The sequence below is a fragment of the Xylocopa sonorina genome, chromosome 14 (genome assembly GCF_050948175.1).
Source record: "Xylocopa sonorina isolate GNS202 chromosome 14, iyXylSono1_principal, whole genome shotgun sequence".
NCBI lineage: Eukaryota > Metazoa > Arthropoda > Insecta > Hymenoptera > Apidae > Xylocopa > Xylocopa sonorina.
Genome location: NC_135206.1, coordinates 2,364,814 through 2,376,680, shown reverse-complemented (window position 1 = coordinate 2,376,680; position 11,867 = coordinate 2,364,814). Strand labels below are relative to the sequence as shown.

At 33.6% G+C, this 11,867-nt stretch overlaps 1 protein-coding gene across 2 annotated transcripts; it reads left to right on the top strand.

Annotated features, from left to right (window-relative positions):
• The first annotated feature begins 822 nt into the window (after positions 1-822).
• LOC143430463 (E3 ubiquitin-protein ligase MIB1-like) lies at positions 823-11,259 on the top strand. 2 transcript variants are annotated; one of them, XM_076906771.1, is made up of 6 exons: positions 823-1,042; positions 5,214-5,524; positions 6,239-6,413; positions 8,676-8,841; positions 9,828-9,985; positions 11,099-11,259. In XM_076906771.1, the coding sequence occupies exons 1-6, from the start codon at positions 827-829 to the stop codon at positions 11,237-11,239; spliced, it is 1,167 nt and encodes a 388-aa protein (XP_076762886.1). In that variant the 5' UTR covers positions 823-826; the 3' UTR covers positions 11,240-11,259. The 2 variants fall into 2 exon arrangements, with proteins under 2 accessions (XP_076762886.1, XP_076762885.1); XM_076906770.1 differs by having other exon boundaries at positions 8,676-8,877.
• Positions 11,260-11,867: the final 608 nt, after the last annotated feature.

The following is an 11,867-nucleotide window of genomic DNA, read 5'->3' as shown; positions in this document are numbered from 1 at the left end:
TTCTACTATCAAACAAATAAAAAATACAAAACCACAAATCGCAAATAAAAACCTTCATCAAGATACCAAATCACTAATGTAATATTTTTCTCTTCTGATTGCAGAATACTTAAAAAAAAAATTCCACAATGAAACGAATAAAAAGCACTTACAAAATCGCAAATAAAAACCTTCATGGAAAAACCAGATTGCTCACATAATATTTCTTCTTCTGATCGCAGAATACTTTTCAAAAAAAGTTCCACTATAAAACAATTAAAAAACACTTACAAAATCGCAAATAAAAATTTCCATCGAAAGACCAAATCGCAAATAAAAACCTTCATAGAAAGACCAGATCGCTCACATAATATATTTTTCTTCTGATCGCAGAATACTTTTCAAAAAAAATTCCACTATAAAACAAATAAAAAACACTTACAAAATCGCAAATAAAAACCTTCATCGAAAGACCAAATCGCAAATAAAAACCTTCATCGAAAGACCAAATCGCAAATAAAAACCTTCATGGAAAGACCAGATCGCTCACATAATATATTTTTCTTCTGATCCCAGAATACTTTTCAAAAAAAATTCCACTGTAAAACAAATAAAAAACAGTTACAAAATCGAAAAAAAAACCTTTTCATCAAGACCAAATTACAAATAAAAACCTTCATCGAAAGACCAGATCGCTCACATAATATATTTTTCTTCTGATCGCAGAATACTTTTCAAAAAAAATTCCACTATAAAACGATTAAAAAACACTTACAAAATCGAAAAAAAAACCTTCATCGAGAGACCAAATCGCTCACAAAATATTTTCTCTTCTGATTGCAGCGCCATGCGCGTGCTGCTCTCGAAGCTTCCACGACCATGGATAGTGGACGAGAAGAAGGACGACGGCTACACAGCCCTTCACCTGGCAGCTCTGAACAATCACGTGGAAGTCGCTGAACAGCTGGCACGTGCTGGAAAGGCTGACCTGGATCTGCAGAACGTGAACTTGCAAACCGCGTTGCATCTCGCAGTCGAGCGACAGCACACGCAGATCGTTCGCGTACGTTAATTTCACCTCTGAGAAAACACAAAAAATGCGAAATAAAACGTGGGATCTTCGAAGACTCCGTTTATCGCACGCTCGTGACGAAAAGGCTATTTCTGAGGTTAAAACGTTTTAAGTAATTTCGTAAACGACCTTCGACACAGTTTTCTTTAAAATATTTCATTTTAGGGTCCTCAATAGCAAACCAAGGCAATTTTTTAGGTTAATTCTAAGTAATTTCGTAAGATTCGCGACCTTCGACACAGTGGTCTTTAAAATATTTCATTTTAGCGTCCTCAAAGCCATCTCATGTTGTAAACGAGAGATTTTTCAAGGTTCCACTTCGCAAAGGGTGCACTAAATGGGACCAAAACGAAATTTTGACCTTTGAGAAATTCTAAAAGCGTCATCGAAGGACTTAAAAGGTTCCACGTTCGTGCAGGTATCTTCTTAACCTTCTGAGACGAATTTAAAGGAGGATATGGACGATGCTCGAAGAAGAACACTGATTTGCAAATTGCAACAGTGTCAAATTCCCAAAAAACTGACGAGCCAAACGTCAGACGCTCATACAAGATCAATAAACGAACAATTTCTCGCAAAAACGATCGAATTGTGAGAGAAACGTAAACGAAACGAAACTCAGAGGGACCAACGAGGCGAAAATTCCGCGTGGTAGCTGCGACACTGGTGGTTCCTTTTCGAGAACACGTAGCTCGCATCAATCTAAATTTTTCCAGCGCGAGAATCCTGGTATCTCTGCGCGATAGAGAAATATCTCGATGGAGATGGATGCCAGGATTTACGCTCGATTCTGGATTGATCGATTGGATTGAGAGAGGTTATTTAGGGGCTGATGGGGTAACTAGCTGGAATCGAGGATCGTTTCTTCGTGTCTGAGATTTTTTTTTGTTTTGTAAGCTGGAGAATGGGGATTAATAGGTTGAGAGATGTTTCATGATGAAAAGTTGAATGAAAATTGTCAGTTGCTTCATTTTTAATGTCATCAATGGTTAGAGCATGCTTTCAAAGATAGTTTGCACTATTGAACCATGAAAATTTGTTATTGGATCGAAAATGAGCGCATAGAAACTGTAGCAATGTGAAGAAAGAAAGTTGCACGCGTTTAAAGAAAGAAAGTTGAATGAAAATTGTCCATTGTTGCATTTTTAATATCATCACTGATTAGAGAATGCCTTGAAAGATCATTTGCATTATTGAACCATGAAATTTTGTTATTGAATCGAAAATGAACGTGAAGGAATTGTAGCAATGTGAAGAACAAAAATTAAAGCGTTGAACGCCGTGTTATAATTGCAAAAGTTGAATGAAAATTGTAGGTTACTGCATTTTTAATATCATCACTGATTAGAAAATACATTTACAGATAATTTGCATTATTGAACAATGAAAATTTGTTATTGGATTAAAAATGAACGCGAAGGAATTGAAGCTCTGCGTCTGCATCGTGGAGAACGAAATTTGCACACGTTGAAAGAACGAAAGTTGAATGAAAATTGTCAATTGCTGCATTTTTAATATCACTGGTAATTGGAGGATGCTTTCAAAGATAATTTGCACTATTGAACCATGAAAATTTGTTATTGAATTAAAAATGAGCGCCAAGAAATTGTAGCAATGTGAAGAAAGAAAGTTGCACACGTTTAAAGAAAAAATGTTGAATGAAAATTATCAATTGATGCATCTATAATATCATCACTGATTAGAAAACACTTTGAAAGATAATTTCCACTATCGAGCGACAAAAATTTGTTATTGGATCGAAAATGAACGCGAAGGAATTGGAGAATGCAAATTGCATACGTTGAAAGAAAGAAAGTTGAATGAAAATTGTCAATTGTTGCATTTTTAATATCATCACTGATTAGAGAATGCCTTGAAAGATAATTGGCACTATTGAACAATGAAAATTTGTTATTGGATCGAAAATAAGCGCATTGAAACTGTAGCAATGCGAAGACAAAAAGTTGCATACGTTTAAAGAAAGAAAGTTGAATGAAAATTGTCAACTGTTACATTTTTAACATCATCACTGATTAGAGAATGCCTTGAAAGATAATTTGCACTATTGAACAATGAAAATTTGTTATTGGATTAAAAATGAACACCAAGGAATTGTAGCAAGGTGAAGAATAAAAATTGCACACGTTGAAAGAACGAAAGTTGAATGAAAATTGTCAACTGTTACATTTTTAATATCATCACTGATTAGAGAATGCTTTGAAAGATAATTTATACTATTGAACCATGAACATTTATTATTAGATCGAAAATGAACGCGAAGAAATTGAAGCTCTATATCTGCAGCGTGAAGAATAAAAATTGCACACATTGAAAGCAAAAAAGTTGAATGAAAATTGTCAACTGCTACATTTTTAATATCATCACTGATTAGAGAATGCTTTGAAAGATAATTTGCACTATTGAACCATGAAAATTTGTTATTGAATCCAAAATTAACACGAAGGAACTGAAAAATGCAAATTGCACACGTTGAAAGAAAAAAAGTTGAATGAAAATTGTCAGTTGTTGCATTTTTAACATCATCATTGATTAAATAATATGTTGAAAGATAATTTGCATTATTGAACGATGAAAATTTTTTATTGGATCGAAAATGAACGCGAAGAAATTGAAGAACGAAAATTGCACACGTTGAAAGAAAGAAAGTTGAATGAAAATTGTCAGTTACTGCGTTTATAATATCATCGCTGATTAGAAATTACTTCGAAATAAAATATATACTATTAACCCTTTGCACTTGGATGTCTCCTCTGAGGAGACATCAGCAATGATTAATGATGGTGAAGGATAAACTTATTCATTGCTAAACTTATTTATTGCTAAACTATTGCTCAAATATCACTCAAAAGTTACTCAAATATTGCTCAAATGTTGCTCAAAGATTGTTCAAAGATTACTCAAATGTTGCTAAAATATTTCTAAACTATTAATATTTCTAAACTCAAATATCACTCATGGGTTGCTCAAATATTGCTCAAATATTGTTAAAATATTACTCAAATATTGTTAAAATATCGCTCAAAGATTGTTAAAATATTGCTAAAATATTGCTTAAATATTTCTCAACGATTGCTTAGAAATTGTTCAAATGTTGCTCAATGATTGCTAAAATATTTCTCAAAGATTGCGTAAAAATTGTTCAAATATTGCTCAAAGATTGCTAAAATAATACTCAAATATTATTACTTTAAAAGCTTAGTTTCAATTACTAATATCCAGAAAAACGGAGAATGCAAAGGGTTAACACATTGAAAACACAATAATCATAAAACTTGATTGAAAACTAATAATTATTACATTCTCAACATAATCACTAATCAGAATCTACATAAAAAAAAATCTCCACCATGGAACCTCAAAAATCACTCACTAACTCAAAACCAAAAAATTAATTCTAATCCAATCTCACAACACATCAACATATTAATTTCAACAATATTCCAAAAATTCTGAACCAGCAAAATTAGAACCAAGAAAACTCTCTTCACATTCAACACTTGCTCACAAAAGAGACATCTCAAAATCTCCTCTATGGAACCTCAAAAATCACTCATTAACTCAAAACTAAAAAATTAATTTTCATCTCAATCTCAAACCAATCAACACATCAACACCAACAATATTCAAAAATTCTGAATCAGCAAAATTAGAACCAAAAAAACTCTCATCACATTTCACACTTACTCACAAAAACTCAAAGGAAATCCTCAGAAAATCTCGACCAATTACAGAATCAGACTCTCCCATAATTAAAAAAATTCCTGGAACCGTCAACAATATTCCAAAAATTCTGAACCAGCAAAATTAGATCCAAAAACACTCTCTTCACATTCAACACTTGCTCACAAAAGAGACATCTCAAAATCTTCTCTATGGAACCTCAAAAATCACTCATTAACTCAAAACTAAAAAATTAATTCTAATCCAATCTCACAACACATCAACATATTAATTTCAACAATATTCCAAAAATTCTGAACCAGCAAAATTAGAACCAAAAACATTCTCATCACATTCAACACACTCTCACAAAAACTCAAAAGAATCAGACTCTCGCATAATTAAAAAAATTCCTCGAACCGTCTGAATAATTTCACAAGTTCATTTAGACAATTAAACTGAGCTCGTAAATTTATTACAGCTGCTGGTACGCGAGGGTGCCAATTTGAATGTTGCTGACAAGGATGGAGACACACCTCTGCACGAGGCCCTCAGATACCACACCCTGTCGCAGCTGCGACAGCTGCAGGACGTCCAGGACGTGGGCAGACTCCTGATGGGCCTTGGTGCTCAAGGCCAGGACAAGAAGAGCAGCTCCTTCATCGCTTGCTTCTTAGCTGCGCATGGCGCTGATCTGCAATTGAAGAACAAGAAGGGTCAGACGCCCCTCGACCTCTGCCCAGACCCAAATCTCTGCAAAACGTTGACCACTTGCCACAAGGATAGAGTCTCGTTAGTAATTAAACTATGCATTTGTTTGCTTCAGTGGTTTTTTGTGGCTTCTGTTAATTACTGAGCGAGAAACTGTCTGAGCTTGCATAGAATTCTATTTGGTCGAATTGTATTAAATCTTTGACTGTGGATATGTTTAAAAAGGAAGGAAATTAGCTTCTGGCGTGTCGTTACAGTTATTAAAGCGATTGAAACCACTATATAGTTATTCTATTTTTAAAAGTGAAATTTATAAAACTTTTTGGAAATTGGAAACTGTGGCTAAAATATTGCTCAAAGTTTACGATCTCAACGACAGCTTTCATCGCTAACGCCTGGGAAAAAATCTAGTGGACTAGTTTAATCTAAGTTTAATCTAGTTCGATGGTACAAACAGCTGTCCTTTACCAAACAAACATAACTGCACCCTCTTCGCCTCTGGAGCAAAGATAAGTTTAAAGCAACTTACCCTTCAACCACGCCAGAGGCGATTTAACAATTGTGCAATTATTAAAAACAAATAAAACAACGCCTATTGACTCTATTCACTTTTAGAAAGAGACTCTATTCACTTTAGAAAGAGACTCTATTCACTTTAGAAAGAGACTCTATTCATTTTCAGAAAGAGACTCTGGTTGACTGTCTAAGGACACTGCTAGCAGTCAAAGACTTAATTCGTAATTTAATGATAACAATTGATAATAAATTACTATATGTTTGTATATATAATTTCAGACACGATATCGAAACAGCAACACCATCAGCAACGATCGACGAGTGCCTGGTCTGCTCGGATGGGAAACGCGAGATGCTTTTCAGCCCTTGTGGACACGTGACATGCTGCAATGTATGCGCACCAAGGGTGAAGAAGTGTCTGATTTGCAGGGAAAATGTGTTATCAAGAACGAAGGTAGTTTGAGGAGAATTGAACACTAATTGAATTGATTCCATTGATAGTTTCTAATATTAGCTATAGATTCCTTTGCTAACTTCTCCCATTAGTAACTTCTACTATTAGCAATAGAAATAGCTTCTATTCTACATGCCAACATCTATCATTAGCAATAGTATACATTGATAGCTTCTGCTATTAGCAATAGTTTTCATTGCTAACTTTCCCAATTAGCAACAGTTTCCATTAATAGCTTCTACTATTAGCGATAGAGATTGCCAGTAAAAATAGCTTCTATTGCTAACTTCCACAATTAACAACAGTTTTCATTAGTAACTTCTACTATTAACGATAAAAATTGCCATTAGCAATAATTTACATTACTAACTTTTACCATTAGCAATAATTTACATTACTAACTTTTACCATTAGCAATAATTTACATTACTAACTTTTACCATTAGCAATAGTTTACATTGCTAACTTCTCCCATTACCATCAGTTTCCATTAATAGATTCTACTATTAGCAATAGAAATTGCTTTGATAGAACTATTACCATTAGAAATAGCTTCTATTGCTAACTTTCCCAATTAGCAACAGTTTCCATTTGTAAATTCTACTATTAGCAATAGAAATTGGCATTAGAAATAGCTTCTGTAGCTAACTTCCCCAATTACCCACAGTTTTCATTAGTAACTTCTACTATTAGCAATAGAAATATCTTCTATTGCTAACTTCCCCAATTACCCACAGTTTTCATTAGTAACCTCTACTATTAGCAATATAAATTACCACTAGCAATAGTTTCCATAGTTAATTTCTAATATTAGCAAGAGTGTTTATTGGTAAAGTCGCTACCATTAGAAATAGCTTCTATTGTCAACGTTACTATTAGCAATAGTATCCATTGATAACTTCTACTATTAGCAATAGAAATTGCCATTAGCAATAACTTCTATTACTAACGTCTACCATTACCAATAGTTTGCATAACTAACTTCTACTATTAGCAATAGGAATTGCCATTAGAAATACCTTCTATCCCTAACTTCTCTCATTGCCAACAGCTTCCATTACTAACTTCAACTATGTATTAGCAATAGAAATTGTCAATAGAAATACCTTCTATTGCTAACTTCTCCCATTACCAACAGTTTCCATTACTAGCTTCTACTATTAGCAATAGGAATTGCCATTAGAAATACCTTCTATTGCTAACTTCTCTGATTGCCAACAGCTACCATTACTAACTTCTACTATTAGCAATAGAAATTGCCATTACAAATACCTTCTATTACTAACTTCTCCAATTACCAACAGTTACCACTACTATCTTCTACTATTGGCAATAGAAATTGCCATTACAAGTACCTTCTATTGCTAACTTCTCCAATTACCAACAGTTACCACTACTATCTTCTACTATTGGCAATAGAAATTGCCATTACAAGTACCTTCTATTGCTAACTTCTCCAATTACCAACAATTTACATAGCTAACTTCTATTATTAGCAATAGAAATTGCCATTAGAAATAACTTCTATTGCTAACTTCCCCAATTACCAGCAGTTTATATAGTTAACTTCTACCATTATAAATACCTTCTATTGCTAACTTCCCCAATTACCAACAGTTTCCATTACTAATTTCTACTATTAGCAATAGAAATTGCCATTAGAAATACCTTCTCTTGCTAACTTCCCCAATTACCAATAGCTTCTATTACCAGCTTCTACTATTAGCAATAGAAATATCTTCTATTGCTAACTTCTGTAGTTAACTTCTACCATTATAAATACCTTCTATTGCTAACTTCCCCAATTACCAACAGTTTCCATTACTAATTTCTACTATTAGCAATAGAATTTGCCATTAGAAATACCTTCTCTTGCTAACTTCCCCAATTACAGACAGCTTCTATTACCAGCTTCTACTATTAGCAATAGAAATATCTTCTATTGCTAACTTCTGTAGTTAACTTCTACCATTATAAATACCTTCTATTGCTAACTTCCCCAATTACCAATTTCCATTACTAATTTCTACTATTAGCAATAGAAATTGCCATTAGAAATACCTTCTATTGCTAACTTCCCCAATTACCAACAATTTCCATTCCTAACTTTTACTATTAGCAATAGAAATATCTTCTATTGCTAACTTTCCCAATTACCAACAGTCTCCATTGCCAACTTCTTTTACTGCTAACTATTAGAATTAGCTAACATTAGCAATATCTTCTATCGCTAACGAGTTAAGCAACTTCTTTTATTCGCAGATCGAGGAGTGCGTGGTGTGTTCAGATCGCAAGGCAGGCGTATTATTCCGCCCTTGCGGGCACATGTGCGCCTGCGACAGTTGCGCTGCTCTGATGAAGAAATGCGTCCAATGCAGAGCTCAGATTCAACATATTATTCCGCTCTCGATCTGCTGCGGTGGAGGAGGTGATGTCACTTACGTTAAACACTCCAATAACTCAGGTACTACACCATTAAGCAAACCCAGCACAAGAAAACGAAGGCAAAAGCTGAACAAGATGTCTTCTGCTGTCGAAGACACGTCTACTTTCCTGATTTTCTCTTTCTTAATTAACACATTGCTGCGTACTCTTCTTTTGTACTTTAAAAAGATGATGGCTACTTTCGTTGCAAAGGACAGTAGAATTTTCTTTGGTTCTTAAGTTGTTCTTGTAAAGTATAAATTGACAAACTTATTAATCAATAAAGCTAGATATTAATGGTGCAACGACTGAGAGCCAAATTTGTTAAATTTAAATTATATAAAATGGTACTCTTCTTTTGTATGTACTTAGAAGAGATGATGGCTACTGTCGTTGCAGAGGACAATAAAATTTTCTTTGGTTCATAAGTTGTTCTTGTAAAGTATAAATTGACAAACTTGTTAATCAATAGAGTTAGATATTAATGGTGCAACAATTGAGAACCAAATTTGTTAAACTTAAATTATATAAAATGGTACTCTTCTTTTTAAGTCAATAAACTTTAAGTTTTAAGTCTCACCAAGAGTTTCTGTTGCTAATAGAATTTTAAATTATATTTAATAATGATTTTACATTGTAACCAAGGTCATTCATGGCAAAGATGCACTCAAGAGACCAAAAAGTAGACGCATACAACATTTTAGATATTATTTGTCGACTTCTGTTATGATATAAAACACAATCACAGCTTTTGGTAGTTAAATGAAATTTTGCAGAACTGCTGTGATCGTGATTTGTCTGCATATAGCCAAAAATCGAATGACTGTAGCCATCGTTTGCAGCAATGGGTTAATAAAATAGTCCAACAAATTCTTAAATTCAATTTTCTCAAAGATAGAGAGCGAAATAAAGAAACGTTAGCGTTTTCTAGCTTTCAGAAGGAATGGAGTATTGAACAAGTTATAATCATAATGTGCGTTGCATTAATAGGTGAAGCAATAACAGAGGTGAAGAGCGATCAAGAGGATGAGCCACCGCAGCCAAATACAGGAGTTGGAGAAGCTGTTCTAATGAACAATGGCAGCAGAGATATATCTATGAGCGATATACAGAAGCTTCAGCAACAACTTCAAGATATTAAGGAACAGGTGCTTGTTTAAAAAGATTCATTTGATTGGTCTTCGTTACATGTATCGCCATATTTTTGTTAGTACCTTGCACAGGGTGCAATGGTTTCTGTTGCTAATGTGTATCATTGGTAATAGGTTCTATTACTGACGTCCACTGTTTGCAGTAATTTACATTGCTAATTTTTAGCATTAGCAAGCGTTTACACTGCTAACTTCAACCATTAGCAAGAGTTTACATAGTTAACTTCTAGGAGTTTACATTGTAAACTTCTACCATTAGCAATAGTTTCCATAGTTAACTTCTACCATTAGCAATAACTTCCATAGTTAATCTCTACCATTATCAATAGTTACCATAGTTAACTTCCACGATTAGCAGTAGATTCTATTGGTAAAGCCTCTACCATTAGCAATAGCTTCTATTGTCAACGTCTACCATTAGCAATAGTATCCATTGATAGCTTCTACTGTTAGCAATAGTTCCAATTGCTAACTTCTTCCATAACCAACAGCTACTATTGCATACAAAACTTGCTATAAAACAAATTTCACCCTTGCAATCACTAATTAATTCTGATATCCCAATGAAGGGAACACCAAAGTGCAGATGGTAAGACTGTGATTAATTATAATCTGCCTATTTTAATTTCGTATTAATTTTGATATCCCAAAGTAGGAAACATCAGAGTGCAGTTAGGTGACTGCAATTAATTATAATTTGTCTATTTTAATTTCGCATTAATTCTGATATCCCAATGAAGGGAACACTAAAGTACAGATGGTAAGACTGTGATTAATTGCAATTTGCCTATTTTAATGTCGCATTAATTCTGATATCCCAATGAAGGGAACACCAAAGTGTAGATGGTAAAACTGTGTTCAATTGCAATTTGTCTATTTTAATTTCTCATTAATTCTGATATCCCAATGAAGGAAACCAAACCAACTGCAACCAAATTGCAAAAAACCCAATGCATCAGAGTGCAGTTAGTAGACTGATTAATTGCAATTTGCCTATTTTAATGTCGCATTAATTCTGATATCCCAATGAACAGAACACTAAAGTGCAGATGGTAAGACCTTAATTAACTGCAATTTTCCTATTTTAATGTCGCATTTACTTTGTTACAGACCATGTGCCCAGTTTGCTTGGATCGTCTGAAGAACATGATATTCTTATGCGGCCACGGAACTTGTCAGATGTGCGGGGACCGGATGTCGGAGTGCCCAATATGCCGGAAGGCTGTAGACAAGCGAATTCTGTTGTACTAAGTCCAGATAATTGCAGTTCGAAGTTGCTGTTTCGCTTAAATAAGCGAGACACGACAGGAATAATTAAATATTGCATCACAATTCACCAATTTCAATTGCACGGGTATACAAATGCATTTTATTTTCTATATTTTTAATTATCGCGTAAGACTATGTTAGAAAAATGTTCATTTAGCACGTTTGTATTATTACAAATTCCAAACCAATTTTATATTAATTAATCCCTGTTGAACATCTTATACGATAATCATTTGTGTATTCTATACCCTTTAGAAAATATTCTACAATAATTAAAAAATATATATATTCTTCAACTATCGTATATAAGTGTAGATTATTTGTTTTGTAATTATTTTTGTATTTAAAAAATAATTCCTGATTAACAGTGGCAAAAATCAACTCCCTTAGAATTAAAGAAAAAACTGCAAAGCTTGAAAAATATCTTCCTTCGTTTCTTCTTTAAAAAAAAAAGAAGCAGAATGCAATATTTACTTATTCCTTTTCTTTTCAATATTAACGCAGAGAAACGATTTCCTCTCGCGATTAAATGCAATTACCTCGACTAATTCTCGCTACGTAATTGTAATTCACTTAGTTAAGCATAAACGGTAGATTATTTTGCGAATTA